At 56.4% G+C, this 23,786-nt stretch overlaps 1 protein-coding gene and 1 pseudogene across 2 annotated transcripts; one reads left to right on the top strand and one right to left on the bottom strand.

The window, feature by feature from the left end:
• Nucleotides 1–11,765: 11,765 nt before the first annotated feature.
• Nucleotides 11,766–14,069, top strand: LOC120683112 (IRK-interacting protein-like). 2 transcript variants are annotated; one of them, XM_039965136.1, is made up of 2 exons: nt 11,766–12,245; nt 12,381–14,069. In XM_039965136.1, exons 1-2 carry the CDS (start codon nt 11,979–11,981, stop codon nt 13,881–13,883), a joined length of 1,770 nt encoding a protein of 589 aa, XP_039821070.1. In that variant the 5' UTR covers nt 11,766–11,978; the 3' UTR covers nt 13,884–14,069. The 2 variants fall into 2 exon arrangements, with proteins under 2 accessions (XP_039821070.1, XP_039821075.1); XM_039965141.1 differs by having other exon boundaries at nt 11,767–12,245; nt 12,384–14,069.
• Nucleotides 14,070–18,973: 4,904 nt separating this feature from the next.
• On the bottom strand, nt 18,974–20,980 carry LOC120695405 (annotated as a pseudogene).
• Nucleotides 20,981–23,786: the final 2,806 nt, after the last annotated feature.

Raw genomic sequence — 23,786 nt, 5'->3', positions numbered from 1 at the left:
AAGTGTGCCAGGGCCGCTGAGGGTCGTGCATGGCACTCAGCCCCCCAAGGCGGAGACGCCAAGGCTGGCGGCTCCAGTGCTACCGCTCAGGGCGGTGGCAAGAAGAAGAAGAACAAGAACCGGAATCGCGGGGAACCGCAATCTGGCGGACCAGTCGTTGCAGTGGCAGCGCCAGCGGCGGCGCCGGCTGCGGCAGCAGCGGCTGGGGGCCAAAATGCACATGGCAAACGCCCTCGCCCGCAAGGTGGGAGCGGAGGTTCATGCCCAGTGCATCCCACCGCTCGCCACAGCGCCGCTGACTGCCGCGAGATCCAGAAGCTCGCGAAGCGGGTCAGTGGGCGGCGTGAGCAGTCCTCCAAAGACGGCTCACCTCCTCCTCGCCAGCGGGCCGGCAAGGAGAAGGCCTCCGACAGCGGGGCCGCCGCCGGGGAGAAGGAGCTGGGGTACCAATCCCCCGCTCGAGAGCTGAAGGGCATCTACCACGACGACGACTCCGATTCCGACAACGGCGACCGCCACAAGAAGCTGTACGTAATGTACGGCGGAAGCTGGGAGCTTGTCTCCCGACGGGACGTGAAGACCCTTCGCCGGGAAGTCCTCTCGGTGAAGCCGGGGGTCCCGAAGGCGGCGCCGCACCAGAGGTGGATGAACACCACCATCTCTTTCGGGCCATCCGACTGCCCGGAGAATATGGCCGAAGCTGGTGTACTACCTCTAGTCACCGCTCCCGTCATATCCAACGTAAGGCTCTATCACGTGCTGATTGACGGTGGGGCTGGCCTCAATGTCATCAGCTATGCAGCATTCAAGCAGCTGCAGATGCCGGAGTCCAAGCTGACTCCCTCTCGCCCATTCTCTGGAGTGGGCCCACACCCGGTGTTCCCTCTGGGGAGCATCACATTACCGGTCACATTCGGGACCGAGGAGAACTTCCGCACAGAGAGCGTTCTGTTCGATGTTGCGGAAGTAAACCTCCCGTTCAACGCCATCATTGGCCGGCCGGCGCTCTACCGCTTCATGGCCATTGCTCATTATGGGTATTTGGCCTTGAAGATGCCTTCCCCTGCCGGAGTCCTCACCGTGCAGGGCGACCGCACCGCTGCCGTCGCTGCAGTTGAGAGACTGCATGCTCTGGCGGCAGAGGCTGCACGTTCCGAGGAGGATCCGTCCACCTCGCAACCCAAGGCGCTTGCAAAGGCTCCCAAGGTCCAACCGTCCGATCCGGACCATGTTCCCGTGAAGACAGTGCAGATTGGAGCTGACTCCACCAGGACCACCCGCATCGCGGGGAACCTGGAGGAGAAATAGGAAGACGCGCTCATCGCTTTCCTCTGGGCAAATGTCGACGTGTTCGCCTGGGAACCGTCACAGATGCCCGGGATCCCCAGGGAAGTGATCGAGCACAATCTGAGGATCTACCCCGACGCCACGCCGGTGCGCCAGAAGCCTCGGAAGCAGTCCGTGGAGTGACAAAACTTCATCCGCGAAGAAGTCCACAAGCTCCTACACGCCGGCTTCATCGAGGAGGTCCACCACCCCGAGTGGTTGGCCAATCCGGTCGTCGTCCCAAAGGCCAACGGGAAGCTTCGGATGTGCATCGACTACACCAGCCTCAACAAGGCATGTCCTAGAGACCCCTATCCTCTTCCGCGTATCGATCAGATCGTGGACTCCACCTCCGGGTGTGACCTTTTGTCTTTCCTAGATGCATACTCTGGTTTCCACCAGATTCAGATGTCTAGAGAGGATAGGAAGCATACTGCCTTTGTAACAGTAGATGGGCTTTATTGCTACATTGTCATGCCGTATGGTCTAAGGAATCCCTTACCCACGTTTGTACGAGCTATGAACAAAACCTTCTATAATCTAATTAGAGATATTGTTGAGGTTTATGTCGAGGGCATTGTGGTCAAGACTAAGGTAGGGTCAACACTAGTGGAAGACCTGTCCCTCGTCTTCGACCGGCTCCGCGCCACGCGCACGAAGCTGAATCCCGAGAAGTGCATCTTCGGCGTCTCAGCAGGGAAGCTGCTGGGTTTCCTGGTCTCACATCGAGGCATCCAGGCAAACCCAGCCAAGATCAAGGCGATCGAAGCGATGAGGCCTCCTGGCCGCATCAAGGATGTCCAGAAGCTCACTGGATCTCTCGCTGCTCTTAGCCACTTCATATCGAGGCTAGCTGAGAGGGCCCTCCCCTTCTTCAAACTATTGAGGAGGTCCGGTCCATTTTCTTGGACCGAAGAGGCTGAACAGGCCTTCCAGGAGCTGAAGCAGCACCTCACCTCGCTGCCAGTATTGGTGGCTCCAGAGCCCGGTGAGCCGTTGTTTCTGTATCTTGCTGCGTCTGCGGAGGCAGTCAGCATGGTGCTGGTCGCCGAAAGGACGGAGCAAGCCCGCCAGAGGGACACCAGGGTCTCCCCGGCCAAAGATGGTGAGCCGGACCCCGGACACGGGGGCCCGTCAGCCTCACCTCTGCCTGAAGCCCCGGACCCCGCACAAGGGGGTCCGGACGAGCCTTGTGCCAGTGGGAACCCAGAGCCGCTGGGGGCCCAAGGACCTGATGTGGTGGATAAGGGCGAGCCGGACACGGTAACCAGGGCCGGACCGTCCAAAAGCCAGTTTACTACGTCAGTGAAGTCCTCCACGAGGCGAAGGCCAGGTATCTTGAGATGCATAAGCTTATCTATCCAAAAGCCAGTTTACTACGTCAGTGAAGTCCTCCACCGAGTTGTCGTAGTGACCTCTTAACCGTTAAGAGCGATCCTGCACAACTCCAATGCCACAGGCAATATCGCCAAGTGGGCGGCAGAGCTGGCCGAGTTCCAACTGGACTTCCAGCCACACCATGCAGTCAAGAGCCAGATCCTGGCCGATTTCATAGCGGAGTGGACTCCTTCCCCAAGCAATCCTGGGGGTCCGGTCGTCAACGCTGGACCCCCGGAGCCGAAAATCAGGGCACCAGTCTTCACCGAGCCCCACTGGACACTCTTCTTCGACGGGTCCGCCCACGAAAAATGGGCCGGAGCTGGTGTGGTCCTCATCGACCCAAACGGAGATCAGCTGAAGTACATGGTGCACCTTGAGTTCAAGGCCACCAACAACATGGCGGAGTACGAAGCTCTGATCTTTGGCCTGACGCAAGCCCTCTCATTGGGGGTCCGGCAGCTCCTGGTGAAGGGGGACTCCCAGCTAATCATCAAGCAGGTCCGAGGGGATTGCAACTGCAACAATCCCCTACTCGCGGCATACCTCATACACGTGAGGAAGCTCGAGAAGGACTTCAACGCCTTGGAACTACAACACGTTCCCCGCGAGCACAACTCAGCAGCAGATGATCTCTCTGTGAGAGCATCTACCTGGGCACCCGTGCCCGAGGGTGTCTTCGAAAGACGGCTGCTGAGACCTACCGCCCAGCCTGCCGAGTTGGGTGAAGGGGATCAAGCTAGCACCTCAAAGCCAGCGGTCCCGGCAGCAATCCACCTGTGGTGCCCAACCTGGGCCGTGTGCCCTGTTGAGGATCCTGGTGACCTCGCAGAGCCACACCCACCTACTCAGGGAGCTCCTGATGCATGGATCTCCGAGATCCGGGACTACCTGAAAGATAACATCCTCCCTGATGACGATGTGTCCGCTGAGCGCATAGTCCGATTGGCTAAACGCTACGCGGTGGTAGAAGGGGATCTCTACCGCCGTGGCGCCAACGGTGTCCTCATGCGGTGCATTTCCCAGGGAGAGGGCCGCGAGTTGCTTGCGGAGATCCATGGAGGCAAGTGCGGAAGTCATTCCTCCTCTCGCACGCTTGTTGGCAAGGCCTTTCGGCATGGCTTCTACTGGCCAACAGCACTCCAGGATGCGGCTGAGCTGGTAAGGTCCTGCAAAGCATGCCAATTCCATGCAAAGCAAATACACACCCCGGCTCAAGCTCTGCAGATGATTCCGCCCTCATGGCCATTCGCTGTGTGGGGTGTGGATATCCTGGGGCCATTCCCCCGGGCTGTTGGCGGGTACCGGTTCCTCTATGTCGCCATCGACAAGTTCACCAAGTGGCCGGAAGTTACCCCTGTGGTGAATATCACTAAGAAATCAGCAGTCGCCTTCCTTAGGTCCATTGTATGCAGATTTGGCATCCCAAGCCGCATCATCGAGGATAACGGGACCCAATTCAAAAGCAGACTCTTCCTAGAGTACTGTGAGGACATTGGCATCCAGCTATGCTTTGCGTCCGTAGCACATCCTCGCAGCAATGGACAAGTTGAGAGAGCGAATGCAGAGATCCTCAGGGGACTCAAGACCCGCACCTACAACTGCTTGAAGAAGCATGGTGCCAAATGGGTTGACGAGCTTCCATGCGTGCTATGGGGCAATCGGACCACACCCAGCCGAGCCACCGGGGAGACTCCGTTCTTCCTGGTCTATGGGGCTGAAGCATGCCTTCCCCCAGAAATTCACCTGGGCTCACCACGGGTCCAGGCCTTTCACGAATCCATGCAGGAACAGCTGCGGCGCGACGACGTGGACTTCGTTGATGAGCGAAGGTGGCGAGCAGCAATCTGAAATGCACGCTACAACCAGGCGCTCCGGCGCTATCATCAACGGTTCGTGCACGGCAGGGAGCTCCGGGCTGGCGACCTCGTCCTCAGACGGATCCTGAGCCGAGCAGGGCTCCACAAACTTTCCCCCAGCTGGGAGGGGCCCTTCAGGGTTATAGAGGTATGCCGGCCCAGATGCGTTCGCCTCGCCACAGAAGATGGAGTGCCGCTGCCCAACCCATGGAACATAGAGCATCTGCGTAAGTTCTACACCTAGGCAGAACCGGAAAATAATCCTTTCCTTTGTAATAAGATAGAGTTACTGTGCGGCCCAGAGCGGTTGGGGGCCACCCTCGTAAACCCGACCTCTGGCATCCATCGCACCGTCGGCTAACGCGCGGCCCAGAACGATAGAGGTCCGACCTCGTAAACCCGGTCTCTGGCATCCATCGCGCAAGCCATGTACATCAAGATTGCAAAGGAAATAATTTCTCCCAGTTCTGTCTTTGTGTCAAAATTTAAATTCGCATGCCGATTCTCAAGTTTTTACCTCTCTAACCCCCGCGGGGACCTCTGCCCTTATTGCTACAACTAAGATCTGAGCTGAGTTGCTGGACTGCCGTACAGATCCGGACCCTCTTGCTGCTGGAGAGGAGTCCAGACCCTTAGGGACCTACTCTGGAGAGCGGTTGCTTGTTTCCTGGGGTGGTCCGGAGTCCTGTGTAGCCACTTAGCTGGTTCCGAAGCCTACACACTCCACCACCCTGTAACGAGTACTCTAGTACCTGGGGTCGGGTAATTAAGGGCACGGACCCCGTTCCAGCTCAAGAGTTGGTTTCCTAAGTCCAACACGGCATGTCCAGTCCTATATCTCAAAAGATCGAGTACAACAAAGTGACCTTGCCACTGCTGCGAGAGGCCTGGGATGATGAAGCCAGGTCCGGGAAGATCGTGCTGTTTTCTGGAATGGTCCGGAGCCCTGTGTAGCGCCTTAGCCTAGTCCCGTACCCTAAGCCTACACACTCCACCACTCTGTAACAAGCGCTGAGCAACCTGGACCTGCGCATCTAGAACCCCGGACCTTGTACCAGCCTGGCACTGGTCAGGGATGAGTCCCGCGGGCCTGCTACTAAGCTGTAAATTTGAAGTGGTACACAGGTTAAGTCCTGACTGGTGGTAGCCAGCCTCAAACCATTGAACCTACCTACCAGGGGGGTCCTAGCATCTGCTTCAAAGCCTTCATGCAGATCAAGGTCCAGTCTCAATGGTAGACAGACTCAAAACAACTGAGTCTATCTCCCAGGGGGCCCGGAGCATCCGCTTTGTCCCACACATCACGAACGGATTCTGCATGCGTCAAGCAACTAAGTTGCAGTATCATTGCTACTGTATAAGTGAGCTTGATTCTTTTCTCTGTAGTTCTGTATGCTACACAGGGAACAAGGCGCTTGCTCGTCTTACCAACTATGCAGCCCTATGCCCAACGAGGTCCAGAGTATCTTCTACGGCTCAGGTGGCAGACAGGTCCAAGCAACTGCACCTATCCGCCAGGGGGCCAGGGCGCCGGGGTGCTGCATACCGCAAATCAACAACTGACAAACAGCTATGTTGAAGTTTTTTCTATTTCAAAAATTTCAGCTAATACAATGTTTGTTACATAGTGCAAAAAGAAAAAAGATACAATCCCCAGCCTAAGGGTCCGCAGGCTCTCGCTTGAAGTAGGCAGCGACGAAGTCAACGACCTCCCGCACGCTGTCCCGAGCGGCGGCCTCCGTCTCCGCTACAGGGCCATCGACCACGGGCGCCAACGAGATGGTCGGGTCGTGGCTCCGGAGGCAGGTCAGGATGTGCTCCGCCACCATCCGGATCAGCTCGCGGCCCTCGGTTTCGAGCTGTCCAGCAAGGACCGGCCCCAGGCGCTGGAGCCTATCCGAAGCAGAGCTCAGCACTGGGAGGGCGTCAGCTATCGAAGCTGGTGGCTCCGCCACCTGGATTGGGCTCATCCCAAATGGCACCAGTGCGAGGCTCGCTTCGGCCGCCCAGTCAGCGATCCGCTGGGCTCCCGCGCGCTGGTCCTCCTGGTGCTTCCGGACTGCCTCCTGGACCGCCTCTCGCACCCGGGTGTCCAGAGCCGCTTTGGCCACCTCCACCTCGCGGGACCTTTCCTCGAGCCCGCGGGACCTCTCCTCGAGCTCGGCCTCCCTCTCCTCCGCCCAGTCCTTCAACTTCTTGAGCGAGTCTCGCTGGCGCCCGAGTTCCTTATCTATGCCGGTGGCGTGGGCCTCCCGCTTGGCAAGGGATTTCCGAACCTCCTCCAAAACCACCTCGTCGGCAGTCAGCTGGCGGGCTCTCTCCTGCAGTTGTTCACGCCATCCCTGCAGAGTCGCAGAGAAGACGTCGAGCTCCTGCCTCCGGACCTCGAGGTCCTCGCTGCGAGTCTCCAGCTCGGACTGTCGAGCCGTGAGGTGGGCCTCGAGGTCGGACCGCTGAGCCGCGAAGCCAACAACCTCCAGAGTGAAATCCTGCTCCCGCTGCGCCAGGGATTTCTCTCGGTTTGACACTGCGAACTCCCGGTCAAACACCTTCTTAAGGTTGGCTCGGTAGGCCTCTTGGTCCGCCTTGAGCTTTGACCGAGTTTCTGCAGCGCGGGAGGGTTCAGCCTTCGTATGCGCTTCCAGGCGGGCGTGCCAGTCGGAGAGGCGCTGGCGCTCGCTCTCCAGGGCAGACCACTCCCGCCGGAAGGCCGTCTCGGCGGAGGAGGTTGCCTCTTCGATCGACCGCCGGACCTGAAACATCACCTGGGGGAGGGGAGTCACATCCTCCTCCGGGAGTTGGAGCTGCAGGAGCCGCCTGCCAAAGACCACCTCCAACTCCTCCTCTGCAACAGGACCGGAGCTGGAGGTGGGGGCTTCTGCTGCAGCACTTGTCTCCGCCTCCGCCGCCGCCGCGTCGGATGCGGCTGCGCCCAGCACCGGCGCCGCCTCCGCCACTGCCGCGTCGGGTGCGGCTGCGCCCAGAGCCGGCATCTCAGCCGCCGCGGCGTCGGGTGCGGATGCCCCCAGCGCCTGCGCCTCAGCCATCGCTGCGTCGGGTACGGCAGCACCCAACACCGGTGTTTCCGCCGTCGCCGCGTCAGATGCGGCTGCACCCAGCACCGGCATTTCCACCGCCACTGTGTCTGCTGCCTCTGCCACAGGTGCCTCCACCGCCGCGGCATTGTGCGCTGCTGAACCTGGAAATGACACGCATGTCAGCTCCACGTCACACACCACTGGGCTGGCATAGGTCGCTGTACCTGAGGGTCCCGCACCCGCTGTCGCCATTGCTGTCAACACCGAGGCCACGGCCGCCTGGGCACCAGCCGACGAGCCGGCGATGGTAGAGGAACCGCTGGGGCGAGGAGCCCTGGTAACAAAGCGGAGAAGCCTTCAGGAAAAAAGCAGAGCACCGGCGTAAAGGAAGAAAGCAGGATAACACTAACCCAGAAGTACCGGGCACCCAGCGTCCTCGGAGCCCCGGCCTCTTCTCCTGCGGTTGCTGTCCCCGTGGCTGCAGCACGGGCGCGACCCGGGGTTGCACCTGTTGCTGCTGTTGCCGCCCTCGTGCCTGTTGCCGCTGCTCTTGCGGCTGCTGCTGCTGTTGCTGCCGGCGGGAGGAATTCCTCGGCGGCGATGGTGGTGGTGCGGCTGCCCCAGAGGATGCGTGGGGGCCGGCAGCCCGGGAGCTACCCTGGCCCGCGCCCTCAGAAGACCAGGGTCCTGTCGCCCCTGAGTAGCCTGCGCCGGCCTGCGTCTCCCGACGCTGCACCGGAGCTGCTCTGTGCCCGGCTGGAACCGGCTGCGGCCGCGATGCTAGCCGCAGCCTGCTTCCCCTTCGTGGTGGCGCCGGACCCCGCATTGCTCAGCGTAGCCTGATCCCCGGACGCGCCAGGGATCCGGAGCCCACGGTTCGCGTCGCCTCCGGTCTGGCATGGGGCCAGTCCCCCGTCGTCCAAAGTCGGCAGGGTTGCCAGCACCGCCACCCTCGCGGGGTCCTCGCATAGGGGGACTATGCTCTGCGGGAGGATCAGGTTCTCCGGGATGAAGGCGTTCCCCGTCACGTTCCACACCAGAACCTCCAAGGCCTCCTGGGTCAGGTCGCTCCCCTCTCCGCGTTGGGTCCTGCTGCAGTCGTTGAGGCCGATGAAGTTCCACGCATGACGCGGCCGCTGCTTCAGGGGAGCGATCCGGCGCTTCACGAAGTCTCCGAGCACGTGCCACGAGGTGAGCCCGCTCTCCGCCAGCGACTTGATCTTGTCCAGCACGGAGTCAAACTCCGGCTACAGCGACGGCTTGGCCCTCCAGGATGCCTTGTCGGAGGCGGGCCCCTCGGTCGGCAGGGCGAGGCGCTCGTTGGCTTCGGTGGTGGCGATCACCCAATCCCTACGCCACTCCTCCCACTTTCCGCCAGCAAGGCCGGGAATGTAAGGATTCGCCAGGTCACTCCTCACCTGGAAGTAGTACCCCCCACCTCGTCCTTGCTTCTTCCGGACCTCACCAGAATGAAGAAGTAGCGGAAGAGGATGACGCAGGGCCGCACTCCCATGAACATCTCGCATAAGTGCACGAAGATGGACGTCAGGAGGAGGGAGTGCGGCGTCAGATGCTGAAGTTGGAGGCCGAAGTCTTCCAGCAGCAGCAGCAGGAACGAGGAAATCGGCAGTCCCACGCCGGTGGAGATGTGCGAGATGAATAGCACAAACTCCCCGGCGCGGAGGTTGCCAAGGGGAACCGAGCCTGCTCGCACCCCCCAGCCAGTCTCCTGAGCACTCCATCCCAGCAGACGGTGCACTGTGTTCAACTCTCCCTCGGTCTGGTAGCGGCGGGGATGAACAAGGGACGCCATCTCTCGGTGGAGTGAGTAGCAGCCTGCGTGGGGGAGAAAGGGGCAAGGGAAGCTCGAAGGCAAAGGGGAGCAAAGGTTGGAAGGAAGAAGGCGAATGCGGAAAAGTAACCGCGGAATGCGGTTCACCCCATTTATAAAGCCTGACTCAACCGGCGCACCCCGGAACCGTCGCCGGAACCCAAGCGACGCCCGCGCCTGGTGTTAACCGCCCAGTCCATGACATGGGTTCCCAGGCCCACCTGTCGGGGTGAGCGGGTAACCAACAAGGGTGCGAAAAGACGGGATCTGAACCAACGTCCGCGCGCGCGCGGAGCGAGGCGGAAGCCGAGCTGACGTGCGCGTATTAAGCGCTGGCGTGGCCGAGCCTTTCGGGAACTGCGCCGGTAGTAAATGATCCGTTTACTCCGGCCGCAAGAATGCCGAGCGTCGCGCGCGTGACTAGGTGTACCACTGTGCGTGGGGGCCACGAGTCAATAAGCCGTTGCGATGTGATGAGGCAGCGGACAATCCGATGGATGGTCAAAGCCGGTCAAGACCTCTGCAGCAAGAAGCTTCAAGCTATGCAGAGCCAAATTGCAGTAGTGGCCCCACCTGCGGGTTCGTACCTCCCCCAAGGTGGGCCCGGGGGCCACTGTCGGTACCCTGTAGCGGGGATACCCACTCTTACTGCAGTAAGGCAGAACCCGCGTAGTTATCCGTAACTACGCGTAAGGACGGAGTAGCCAGGCCCCACCGGTCAGGCTCTTTTCTCACCAGGCCAACGGCCCCAGACCCGTTCCCCGCCTGGGGATGGGTCCGGAGACGCCACGTGTCTCTAAGAAAGGGAAGCTCCGAGCTGACAGCCGAGGCCTCGGACCCCCCCATAGGGGTCCGGGACCTCCTGCGCCATCCGGACCCCCTTACCGTGTGGGGGTCCAGAGCCGCCACGTGCCCCGGTGGCACGGGCGCGGGCTCGTGCGCGAGTCCTCCGCAAGGAGACTCGCCCACCCACCGCATTTAATGCGAATGGTTGAGGTGTGCTCTGTCGCCGCGGCACGCGGGACAGCCTTTGTCAGGTCTCACTGTGCACCGCGTATTACCAAGGTGCACAGTGCGGCCGCCTGTGCCGCGCCCGCGCAGAGCCCGTCTGCAGCATTAAATGGATACGACGGCACGGCACTTTTCCATCATGCCGCCTACGCCGCTCCCTACACAGCCGTTCAGCTACGTGGCAGGCGACGCCACTAGCTACGTCTGGCATCGTCCCGACAAGACGGCGCCTGGACATGATGAACGAGGGACACCAGGAGCAGGCAAGGGATTTCCGGAGAGAGATCCCCGCTGCCTGCGACGCCATGATGTATGAACAGTACGTTAATTTATACTACACCGTTGGGCCCACTTGTCGGGGACCCAACGGCCATGTACGCGTCTCCCTTGAGATATAAAAGGGAGGCGCTCGCTGCGCACTACAGACTTCAAGCTCTCCGCACACACCAGCCCTGGTGAGCTCGCTCACTCTCGTGGGAAGGCAATACAACACACAGTGGACGTAGGGTATTACGCTTCGGCGGCCCGAACCACTCTAAATCTTGCTGTGTTCATCGTGTTCTTGAGTGAGATCCATCTGGGACTAGCTAACCCCCGAGTACACACCCTCTGGGTTAGGGCGGGTGCCTTCCGCCACTCGGCCGTGGTTGCAGCACCACGACATATGGCTAATCATGTACTAATTAGGCCGCCGTGGTCTCGTCGTGTACATCCAAACTTTATAATTAGTTTTGTTATTTAATTACATTTAGTGCTCATACATGTGTCTAGAGGAAAAGTCATAAATTTCGAGTTCGAGATGAAAATTTTTAGGAACTAAACGCGCCCTTAGATTTCCACAGATTCAGGTTGCAGCTTTCTGTTTCGGTTTTTTAAACAAGACTGCCATGCGGCAAATCAAAACAAAAGTAACTGTCGAGTTTACTATTGTAGCAAAGATTAAAAAAATGCCCAGAAGACGCTGCGGGCTCTGTCAATCTCTTGTTTAGTTGCGCGTTATAAAATTTTTGAAAAGACATCTTTCTATATTTGAAGTACTAAATATAGATTAACCACAAAATAATTATAGAACTCGTCTGTAAATCGCGAGACGAATCTAATGAGCCTAATTAATCCGTCATTAGAGGTTATTTACTGTAGCATTAATGTAGCAATTTAGCATCTAATTATAGTCTAATTAAGTTCATTAGATTCGTCTCGCCATTTACAGACAGCAGTCGCAATGTGTTTTTTATTTCATCTAAATTTATGTCTCCATGCAGGTGCCAGAATTTTTTTAGAATTTCGATTTTTTAACTAAACACGGCCTCTGTCTTCAAATGTGCTGTTCCCTCCACCACTTCACCCACCACCAGGCCACCTCTCTCCCCTCTCAAGAATTCTCTGCTACTGTTCTTCGCCCATTCCTTCTCCTCAGTCACCTCACTCTTTACCCGTGCCGAGCCTGCTGCCCTGCTGCCTCCACTACGTTTCTAGAATCCCAAGGCCTCCCTCCCCGCCAGCAGAAGCGGCAGCCTTTGACCCGCCGCCGCCGCCATGGTCGTGGCCGCCGGCGGCGCCGAGGGCTTCGACCCCACGGCGCCGTCCCCGTCCCGCGCCCCGGCCTCGCGCCAGGACGTCCAGGCGGCCATCGCCAAGGCCGTCGAGCTGCGCCAGCTCCACGCCGCCCTCCTCCAGCGCGGCGCGCCCAATGCCCGCGCCGGGGCCGCCGCCGGCCGCAGCCCGGCCGTCATCCGTCTCCCGCCGGTCGCGTCCCCCGCGCGCTCCCGGACGGTGGACGAGGAGTACCCCGTGTTCACTCCGGTGAGCTAGCTTCCTTCCTTAAACAAGTGTTGGTTGGTTACATGACTGTGCTGCGGCCTTAATGCCTCAAGCTCACCGTCACTGACAATGGCGTCCCTTACATTGCTTGGCTGCTTGGCTGCCGTGCTCGGCCAGCAGGCCTACGACGACAAGGAGTGCGTGGCCGCGGCTGCACTGAACCATATTTGCCAGGACAACCGGAGCCGGTCGGAGAACTGGGCCGGCGTCGCCCTGGACCACGGCGGCTGCGACGACGCGGCCCTGTCCGACTACGACAGTGGCCTCAACGCCTTCTCGTCCTCCAACAGCGAGGTGCTCTTCCCTTCCTCCAACGACCCCTGCCTGCGGAGCAGAGGCGCGGCGTACAAGATCCACCCGGCCTTCATGCACTCCGCGCCCTCGGCCGACCGCGTCCTCCTGTCCGCCGGGCGGGCGTCGGAGCTCAAGCTGCCGCCGGCGACGTGCAACAATGCGATCCGGCCCGCGACGATCAGCAGCAGCAGCAGGGTGCCGCCCCCGTCGGCGCACTCCCGGGCGAAGAGCAGAGCGCCGCAGATCCTCTCGTGGCTCTTCCCCAAGTCGAGGAAGAAAGCGAAGCCGCCGGAGATGATGACGATGCCGCCGACCGCCATCGATCGCGGCAACGTGTCGCAGCTCCTGACGGAGTGGGGGGCGCTGTCCCTCGAGTCCCTCAAGAAGGAGCTCGCGGAGGCCCACGCGCACCGCGACGCCGCGCTCCGGGAAGCCGCGGAGGTGAGGTCGTCTCTGGGGGAGCTGGCCGCCAAGCTGGTGAGCGTGGAAGCCTACTGCGCGGAGCTCAAGAAGGCGCTGCGGCAGGCCACCAGCTCGCCGTCCGTCTCCCGGAGATCGACGAGATCAGCCGAGGCAAGCCGAGAGCTCCCGATGCCGGTGAGCCACGACGTGATGGTGGAAGGCTTCCTGCAGATCGCGTCGGAGGCCCGGCTCTCGGTGAAGCAGCTCTGCAAGGCGCTGATCCAGCAGGTGAGCGACGACGCCGGCGACGGCCTGTCCGACAGGCTGAACCTGCTCCTGCGGCCGTACCAGCTCGCGCTCGCCGGCGGCGGCGCCGGCAGGCAATGCTCCAAGACCGTGCTGCACCACCTCGAGGCGGTCATGAACCAGGCCATGTACCAGGACTTCGAGAACCCGGCGTTCCAGCGCGGCGGCGCGCCGAGGTGCCTCGACCCCGCGGAGGACCGGCGGCGGAGCTTCGCCGCCTTTGTGGCGCTGCGCAACCTGAGCTGGAACGAGGTGCTGAGGAAGGGGACCAAGTACTACAGCGAGGACTTCAGCCGGTTCTGCGACCGGAAGATGAGCGGCGTGGTGGCGACGCTGGGCTGGTGCCGGCCGTGGCCGGAGCAGCTGCTGCAGTGCTTCTTCGTCGCCGCCAAGTGCGTCTGGCTGCTCCACCTGCTGGCCTTCTCCTTCGGCCCGCCGCTGACGATCCTGCGCGTCGAGGACGGCCGCGCGTTTGATCAGATGTACATGGAGGACATCCTGCAGGACAGGCAACAGGTGCAGAGTCCTTGTCAAGTGAAGGTCATGGTGATGCCAGGGTTTTATGTCCAAGATAGAGTGCTTAAGTGCAGGGTCCTCACCACCAGATCAGCTTCATAGATGTCTCATATCTCAGCTGTATTTGACCAACAGCTTGTGTGGTGTCAACTTCCAAGTGTAACTTCTTCTCTCTCTTTTTCTTCTTTTCTTTTTTGTCTTGAGCCAAAGTACAGTAATTTCAGATGTGCTGAACCATTTGTTTGCCGTAGATTTGCAGTAAACAACTAACAAAGTGAAATTGTGAGACTCCCCGGAGAAAAGTGGAAGTGATTGATTACTCCACTGTTGTGTTATAATCAACAAGTGTTCCATCACAACATAATTTCTGTTACAAAACATTTTCACTTGACCTCATCAATGCAGCCGCCATGGATTAAGTCATGGTAACCGCCATGGTAAAGGATGGATTGAAGACCATGTAACAGTCATGGTTAAGGATATGAATTGCTAGGCTATGTGTAAGGATCACCGGGGTGTCCGACCCTAGAGGGGGAGGGAGTGAATAGGGTCGCTAATCGCTTTTTAACCTAGGGCTCAATCTAATTGCATAAGATAAACCTAACATGTCCTACACATGCTAGTTAGAACTAAGGTTTATCTATGCTACCCTCTACTTACCCCAAAAGCCTTGCAACCTATAGCCAATCCTAATCAAACTAACTAGGAAAGTAAAGGTACGCAAGATAGAGTAAATGCGGAAACGTAATGCGGTAAGTAAAGAGGTAAGTGTAAGAGGGATGCAAACTCCCGAGTAGACACAGTCATGTAACGTGGTTCGGCACAAACGCCTACGTCCACGGGACACCGAGGCTCTTCCGATCACCGTCTTGCACTACGCCTCCAAGGCGATGCCGGCAAGCAAAGGCAAGTGCCCCTAAGACACCGAGTCTCGTGCACCGCCACCGTCTCTCTCGGTCACCCGGCCGTAATCCACTACGGAGCTTCTCCACCAAGGAGGGGGCCTCCTCTTCCCCCGCACAAAGTGTCGTTGCCACTCCACACCCAGATGGAGGGTCACACGACGGATCACAAGTTGCTTGCCGCAGCAAGACTTCTCTTCAAGGGAGCTCTCGCAAGAACTAATCCTTATTATAAGCACTAAGCACTCTCACAAGTGTGCTTAAGCCTATATGATGTACAATGAAGCTCTATGGTGGTTGGAGATGATCTTTAGCTCTTGTATACTTTCTTGAACTCCAGCACTCTCAAATGACCCGGCCTTGGGGGTATATATAGGCAGCATAAGCAAATATAGCCGTTGGAGAAAGGCTGCCAGAAAACTGCGTAACGCCGGTTAATCCGACGTACCCCAAGAGCCATCATCGGTTCAACCGGTGTATGTAAACTGCTAATTGAAAAACTAGCCGTTAGCAATCAACCGGTGTATCGCCGGTTTAACCGATGTAATCAACCGGTGTATGTAATATTAGCGTCGGTTTAACCGGTGAGTGTAACTTCTTCACGTTCCTCCAAAAACCACCTCTCTGGACAACTGAACCGATGCAATTGACCGATGCATCGTCGGTTCAACCGGTGTAGGTATTTTCCTCGGTCTTCATCTGCCAATGCACCGACGTATATAACTTCTGTAGCGTCGGTTCATCCGGTGTAAAACACTAGCCCGCAGACCTTCTCTGTGATTGCACCGGTGAGTTAATTTTGCCCTACGTCGGTTTAACCGATGATAGCAAAATGCCTCAATTCTTGTCCCTTGGACGGAAGCGGAACCCCCGTAGGGGTGGCCCTTCGGGCCTTACTACGCCTCTCTTCTCTTTGTCATCACTTGAACCTAAAAGCCTGAGAATAGTCATCTTAACAATCCCATTAGTCCAAGTGTTGTGTGTGTCATCAATCGCCAAAATATTATATTGAAATATAGCATGAGAGGCCATTTTCGCTACACTATGAATCAAAGTTAATGCTGCATTGAGAAACTGATGTAATCTCCCTATATAAGGGAACCTTGAGATCAATGAGAATTGAGGAACGAGAGTACTCTATCCTGCTTGTGATGAGTGAATTATCAACCGTGCGGTGTGATCGTGCGCTTGGTTTTTGGATTGCAGGTACACGGGTGTCGAGTGTCGACGGGGAGCTGCCGTGGAGGTGCTGTGGCCGATGGACCGTGCGGTGGACGGCGGTGAAGGGCAGCCGGAACCGGAGCTCGGACCGGGCGGCAGCTGTGGCGTCCACTCCTGGATCGAGGGCGCAAGCGGCGACGGAAGGCGGGTTTCTTGGTTTGCGCCACAAAACCAAGGAGGCGGACGGCTGTTGAAGACGCCAAGTCGTGGAGGCACGGGCGTCGGTCTCGGGACTGACGGAGGCGACGGGCGTCGACGACGTCTAGGGCCTCGCTGCGGGCGAGGAGGTGACGGGCGTCGGGCGGCGTCTAGGGCCGTCAGGAGGCCGAGGCGGGAACGGCGTCTAGGGCCACGGTGTGGAGGCGGGAATCTTCCCGCGCGTGAGGTTTTGGCGGTTTTCTCAAAACCGGCCACCTACCCGGGTTTCGCGGACCCTCCAAAACCGCGGACCGGATCTTCGTCGACGTGGCGGCATCGCAGCAAAGACTTCGAGTCGAAGAAAGAAGCTCCGCCGTCGATCGAGGCTGTACAGCAGGGTGCTGCTGCCCCCGACCGGTCTGACCGGTCTGGCCGCAGCAGCCGGGTATAAATACCTCCCACCAGCCCGTGGGTGGGTGAGTCTCTGGAGTCTTTTGTTTTCTCTGGGTTTTTCCTTCTCCCAGCCTCTGCTCTAGGTTAGGGCCAAGGACTCCAACGCAAAGAGAGTTTAGATTATAGCTATTCTCTTCAATCTAGTGGGTGGATGATGGACGGATGGCTCTAGCCTTTGTATAGGTGAATTCCTCTGAGTTTAATGGATGAAATTTGTCTGAGATTCACTTGTGTGTGCTGAGCATCTCGTCCTCCCCTTCTCTCTTGCGTTTTGGGTTTAATTCTCCTCTTTTGGTGTGTTTCTTGTTTGGAGGAGACCAACCCTTGTATTCGTGGTTTGATGGACTCTTTGTGACGATTCTAATCCTTCTAGCCGAGTGCTAAACCTACTGGAATCGAGAGTTCTCACGAATTGGTGATTTTGTGTTTTTGAGAAAACCCCAATCCCTTTTGATCTTTCCTCGATTTCTCTCGATCCGTGAATTTTTTGGGTGAGATCCTTTGGGGATATGTTCACGGGGTAGTTACGAAGCTTTCCTCCAAGTTTCATCGAATTTGGACTTCGTTTACTCAAGATTTGCCTTTTAAAGCTTAGGTCTCGGGTTGTCTGGAAGGGACCGGTCTGACCGGTCTCTGAAACCGGTCTGACCGGTCTGGATTTTTGAATTCTAGCCTGACCGGTCTGACTCAGTGTGCTGCTGTTTGTGGAGTTTTTTCAGTTTTGCTTCCGCGAAGTTTTCTAGGGTGTGCTGTTGTGAGATAGGTTGTTCATAGCTATTCTCACATATCCTAGGTGCAGGGTTTGTGGTGATTTTGGGATATAGGCCGACGGATCGATTTCAGAAGAAATTTTGATCGGCTCCCATTCACCCCCCTCTGGTAATTCACCATTTACATTGTCTCCACAATTTTACTCCTACCACAACTTGTTGCAATCCTTCGGGCTCCGGTGCGTCGCTCTCGTCGCCGCAGAGGCCGTGCAGCTGGCTTTGCCGGCTATGGCCCCATGTCTCCTCTTTCCGGCTTCTTCAGCCGTGGAGGAGGACGCTGCCGCAACGGCAACATCGCTACTCGAAGAACTGCTCAAGCCACGAGCAGCGACTCTAGCACTAACGCGACTCATCGCAGACCTCAAATGATGCCCGATGGGCAGCAGCAGGAGGGGCCAGTTATGGTGACAGCGTTATGTCCTCGCCATGGCTGGTCCACCTATTCTTGTGGCAACGACGGTTCCTTTTCACCGGAGTACACGCCGGCAACGTCGCCGAACTCTCCAACTCCGGCCTCAGAGGCATCATTGCCGCGTGCCGCGGAGCCCCACACTTCTCCATGACCGTGGGCAGCTCCAGCAGCATGGCCCCGGCAACACCGCCATCACCTCCACCACCGGCTTCCTCGACTGCCGGCCGCCCGACCGCAGCCGCGGCGGCCAACGCGCGCCCCGGCCTCCGCCACATCATCAAGACCGGACATGACCAGGACTCCGTCAAAGCCGCACTAATGCGCCGCCCCGCCGGTCCGCCGCTGCCGCACTAATGCGCAGCCGCCGCTTCGGTCCACCGCCGCGCCCGTCCGCCACCACCTACCACCGCTCGAACTCCGTCTCACCTGCCTGTGCTAAGGCCTCGTTGGGCCACGCCGCCGGCCCGTTGCCGCTCGTTTCGGCCGGGACATGCCCGGTCTTGATGATGCGGCGGAGGCCGGGTGGATGTTGGCCGCCGCGGCTGTGGTCGGGTGGCCGGCAATCGAGGAAGCCGGTGGTGGAGGTGGAGGTGGTGTCGTCGGGGCCATGCTGCTGGAGCTGCCCGCGGTCATGGAGAAGTGCGGGGCTCCGCAACGCGCGGCCATGATGCCTCTAAGGAGGAATTCCGGCGGCGTGGCCGAAGTTGGAGAGTTCGGCGGCGTTGCCGGCGTGTACTCCGGTGAGGAAGAACCGTCGTCGCCACATGCGTTGGTGGACCAACCATGGCGAGGACAGAACGCCGTCACCATAACCGGCCCCTCCTGCTGCTGCCGTCGGGCATCATATGAGGTCCGCGATGAGTCGCGTCGAGTCGCTGCTCACGGCTCGAGCAGTCTCCGGGCAGCTGCGTTGCTGTTGCGGCGTCGTCCTCCTCCACGACTGAAGAAGCCCGAAAGAGGAGACATGGTGCCATAGACGGCAAAGCCAGCTGCACGGCCCCTACCGCGACGAGAGCGACGCACCGAAGCCCGAAGGATTGCAGCAAGCTGCTGGTGCAGAAGGCGACGAAGGAGGCGTGCACGGAGATGTCTAGAAAGGAAGGAACCAGCCTCAAAGGGAATTGATCCACGGGCCATCCTTACCCTTGAAAAATCTGGTGATATCTTTCTCTTGCTTAGGTAGAGAGGTGTTGATAACGTGTTAGAGGTGAAATTGTGGAGACAATGGAATAGTGAATTGGATTAGCTTTTCTCATTGATCTCAAGGTTATGTATATAGGGAGTACAAGGTAGATGTTACATCTAACATAAGTGCAATCCTTCAATTCTTTCTCTAACAATTGCAATAACTATGGCTGTTACAATAGCCATAACAATGGCTGTTACCATTGCCTTAACCATGACTTTCATGGTCTCATTTGTAACTGCTGTTTTGATGAGATCAAATAAAGTATTGTAACACTACAGATGTTATGAAAGCCTCATCCCTGATTTGGCCAGGAACCTGGAAAGGTTCTGAACATTTCCAAGGAGTCTGCATTCCTGCAGCACAAAACTGAGCATACCGCCCTAGAAAACTAGAGAAGATCAAAACATACATATGCACATCAGATGCCTGCATGACAAAACTGAAATCTGGAATCACACCCTGCTGCTCTCAAATGAGAGATCATCGATCCGAAACGACAAGTCCCCCACATAGTCCTGCTCAGCATCTACTCTAGGCTCGACGCTCTCCACCATGAGGTTTTGGTGTGGCTGAGGGAGCAGCGTTGAAGGTGGGGGTAGCTTCAGCGAATGAATGATCCTCTCCACTGGACCAGCAGGCTTCTCCCATGCAAGAAAATGCAGCTGGATAGGGCGCACTGCGAGGCGGTGCAAGGAGAGCTTCTGGCTGAGGGAGATGGTGTCAAACCAACGGATTGCCCCTGAACTGGAGATCATCCAGGGAAGGACTTTCTCGTTGGACACCCTTGAGATGACCAGCAGCTTGGACGCCTCTTTGGCCCGGTTGAACAGATCACGGAGCCCGGATCGCGATGATGGTGCCTGGCATTCTTTGTCGTCGTCAACCACAGAGGATATGTAGATAAAACCCTGACAGAAAGAAACATATCAGAAGGCTCGAATGCTAGTTCTAATTGCTAAAGTGGAACATAATTGCCAGCATTGTGCAGAATTGATAGTGAGAAGGGACCTCTTCAGTCCGGCTGATGGCAAAGCCAAGCCTCGTGTCACCTTCTTCAAGTGGGATCTCCAGCAGCAATTCTCCTCCTATGCAGCTGTACCAAAGTCGTGCTGCCTTTACCACACCAATGTCCACCCCATGGTAATCCTCGAAACCGTAGAGGGTCGCATTAGCGACGTTCGACAGATCAGATAATGAACCTGAATTGACAGTTGCAGATGCTGTCTCTCCGGATACCTGCATATTTCAGAATGTAACAGTGTGAAGGGAAACTTTGAGCAGGATCTTTCAGAATGAAGTACAACAAATTTCGGTTAAAAAAAATGAAGTACAACAAACTGAGTGTCCATTTTCTAGGCTTAGGTTTCTAGGTAGTAAAGTCGAACTAGCTGAAGGTTCATTCTAGTAATTGCCTAATTGGTAACCTGACATGTTTGAATTAGGGGGTGTTTTCGAACAGGGACTTAAAAAAAGTCCCAGGGACTTTTTAGTATTTAGAAGTATTAAATAAAGGTTAATTATAAAAATAACTGCAGAACCCTGGGGCTAAACTGCGAGACGAATCTAATGATGTATCTTAATCTATGATTAGCGAATGGTTACTGTAGCATCACTGTAGCACATTATGAATTAATTAGGCTCATTAGATTCGTCTCGCGAAAAAGCACTCGGCTGTCAAAAAACATTTATAAACAAATTTTATTTAATACTATAAAATAGTAAGATTCTTTTTGATGTGATAGGGACTTCTGAAAAAAGTTTGGAACCAAACAGGGCCTTAGAGAGCTTGTATCAGCACCTTGGTTAGAAGAGCTTCACTCTGCACATTCATGAGATCAATGGGGATGCCCGATGCCTGCGCTGAGTAGAGCCATGCACTGGCACGTGCCAGTGTGTCGTCAAAGGACTCATAGCGACAAGCGTTGGAGTCCAGAGCCTTGGGAAGGACGAGCATCGAAAGGTAGCAGTTAGAGTTGGGCAGGCGTAGAGTGTCGCGCATCTTCTTCTCCCATGGATGGATATGCCACGTACCCATCCTGGAGTTGTGCCTTGCTCAGTGCTGATGCAACTCTTGTGCTCCTCGTGCCTAAAGACAGATATAGATGCCAGATTGTGATTATGTAGAAAGTTTAGAGTTGACAAGAAAACAACCTGACATGCTCGTAATTTAGTTGTACTGTATGTGAAAAGAACATTCAGAAATAAAAGCATCATCATCGGTGATCAGAAGCATGGTCAAAAGACCCATCAAGAAATCAGAAAAGTTTCCATTGTAAGACAACGTTTTTTCAAAAGGATAAGATAAACAGTTAGACAAGAAAAACATATCTTTGGTGCGAAGTCTGAAATTCATGACTTTAATTGTTTGAGACAAGCAATTCATGGCTTCAATCGAGATGCCAGTTTTTCACAGAATTTTTTTCCCATATCAAAAGAGAAGTTTTTTTAGGATTGTAGAAGAAAAGTTCAAACAAAGTTGGAAACAACACATGATGACTGTTTCTAGCGTCCTTTGGGTGATGCCAATAGTCTAGCAAACTAAACAATACCATATTCCCCGGGTGAACATCACTATGTGCATGTCACACCCGATTTTAAGGACAAAACAGAATGCATAGCTATATGTATGTCAGGATCAAGTTTCATACATATAGAGACATCATAAGTGAATAATCAGTAACAGTATCACGTAAAAGAGAATTACAACAAATAGAAGATTATCAGAGTTATACAGCTTATTTTGGAAACGAAAGCTCCAAACTTCACAGGCAATCGACTGGGGGTTGCGTACGCCTAGAACTCAGCATCATCTTCAAAATTCTTCACAGCAACTTTCTCTTCTGAGCAGCAGTAAGCAAGGGTGATGTCACACCCTGAAATTTTTGGATTTCAGGATGTGATTAAAAATAAAAATAAAACAACAATTTTCTCATAATTTTTAAAAGCTTGCCAACATTTATTTTCTTTTCAGGGAATTTTGTACAAAAAATAATAATAATTGGTTGTCTTCTAAATTAAATGAGGTCGTTTTGGTTGTTATGCATTCATGCTGAACTGCATTGTTTTATTGCTTGTTGTTCAATTCAAATTTGAATTCTCTGAATTTGAGTTTGAATTGAATTGTTTGAGTTAGTTTCAAAAATGCAAAGCCTCTTCTTTTTCCCTTCCTCTTTTCGGCTGAGGGGGTCCGGTTATTATACAGGGGGTCCGGGACCCCATGTGGGGTCCGGGACCCTGCGGGGGTCCGGTCTCCTCGGGGAGGTCCGGAGTCCCGACTGCTTGCGCACGAGTTCCTGCCTTCTCCGGGACACGTGGTGTCTCCGGACCTTTCCCAACTGAGGAACTGCCCAGGCCGCTGCTGGGAGAACAGGATTCCGGACCGCAGGGTCCGGTTGTTTGGATGTAGTTAAGGATAACTATAAGATCCTTGCCTAGACACAGCAAGAGGGGGTACCCCAGTCCTGGGGTACCGACAGTGGCCCCCGGGCCCGCCTCGGGTGAGGTACGAACCCGCAGGTGGGGCCACCATCGTGATGAGTTCCTACGCAAGTTGATTGCGTTGGTGTGCCCACGGAGAGAGCGGGCATCCCGGACCCCTGAGGCCGGTATGCCTGTTGCTAGGTTTAGGTACTAGAGTGCTCTCCATGGGGCGACGAAGGTGTAGGCTTAGGGTACGGAACCAAGCTAAGCGGCTACACAGACTTCGGATCGCCCAGGGAGCAAGCACCGCTTCCCGGACCTGGCTTTTGTCGACCGTGGCGAGCGGTCTCCGCCGGAGCGGGCCACCGGAGTGGACTTGGAGCGACCGTGGCGAGCGGTCTCCGCCGGAGCGGGCCACCGGAGTGGACTTGGAGCGACCGTGGCGAGCGGTCTCCGCCGGAGCGGGCCACCGGAGTGGACTTGGAGCGACCGTGGCGAGCGGTCTCCGCCGGAGCGGGCCACCGGAGTGGACTTGGAGCGACCGTGGCGAGCGGTCTCCGCCGGAGCGGGCCACCGGAGTGAACTTGGAGCGACCGTTGCTGACAATCCGATGAAGCTTGTTACCGGACCTCATAGTAAGGTGCAAAGAAACCAAGCCTTATACTAGAAGAGAGCCCGGGACCTCTAAGACAGCAGTCTTGGATACTAGAGTACTTGTAACAGGGTAGTGAAGTACGTAAACTTTAGGGTACATTACCAGGCTAAGCCACGCGGAGCTTCTATACCCCAGGATACAAATACCACTTCCCCAGAGCAGGTCCCTAGGGGTCCGGACCGCCTTCCAGCTAGAAGGGGTGTCTTCACCTGACCACAAGCCAGCAACTTAACTTGGATTGTTAGCAATAAGGGAAACTCCGGTCAAGAGAAAAGAATAGTTAAACCAAGGCGAATAGATGTAATCAGGGTGGAGCCTAGGTAAAACTGAAAAAGAAAGTCTCCTTTATTATTGTGGTTGTCACGGTATACATCGGAGGTCGGGATTACGAGGTCGGACCTCTACCGCTCCGGACCGCTTTTGCCTGTTTGTGTGATAGGGCCAGAGGTCGGGTTTACAAGGTCGGACCTTGACCGCTCTGGGCACACACGTAGACGCCACGCTATTACAAAGGAGGAATTCTCTTAGTTTTTTCTTAGGAGTAACCTACGGCTGCATGCTATACAGCGTGTTCTTCGGAGGTGAAGGCGCCCTGGACATGCCTGAACCGCATCATCCAGCATCACTTCGGGAGCTCGGGGGACGCCTTCTTGCCTAAGAGCTGTCACATGCTTACATGGCATGAGACAAATTCTTTGGCTTTGAATGGGAGAGGCCCCCTCCCCCTGCCGTCGCCGTTGCCGATGGAAACCAGAGCGCTTGCGCAGCAGATGGGCCGGTGCGACGCGTGGAGAAGTGCGGTCGTTCGCCGGCTTGTCCTTGGTGCTAGCGCCAGGGGCCCCCGC

The sequence above is a fragment of the Panicum virgatum genome, chromosome 2K (genome assembly GCF_016808335.1).
Source record: "Panicum virgatum strain AP13 chromosome 2K, P.virgatum_v5, whole genome shotgun sequence".
NCBI classification, from domain to species: Eukaryota; Viridiplantae; Streptophyta; class Magnoliopsida; order Poales; family Poaceae; genus Panicum; species Panicum virgatum.
Note: the sequence above shows the minus strand (reverse complement) of the source record. Positions and strands in the feature narration are given on the sequence as shown.

Coding starts and splice junctions, on each gene's coding strand:
- LOC120683112 (XM_039965136.1), top strand. CDS start 11,979: ATGGTCGTGGCCGCCGGCGGCGCCGAGGGCTTCGACCCCACGGCGCCG. Junction 12,246..12,380: donor AGTACCCCGTGTTCACTCCG/GTGAGCTAGCTT, acceptor GTGCTCGGCCAG/CAGGCCTACGACGACAAGGA.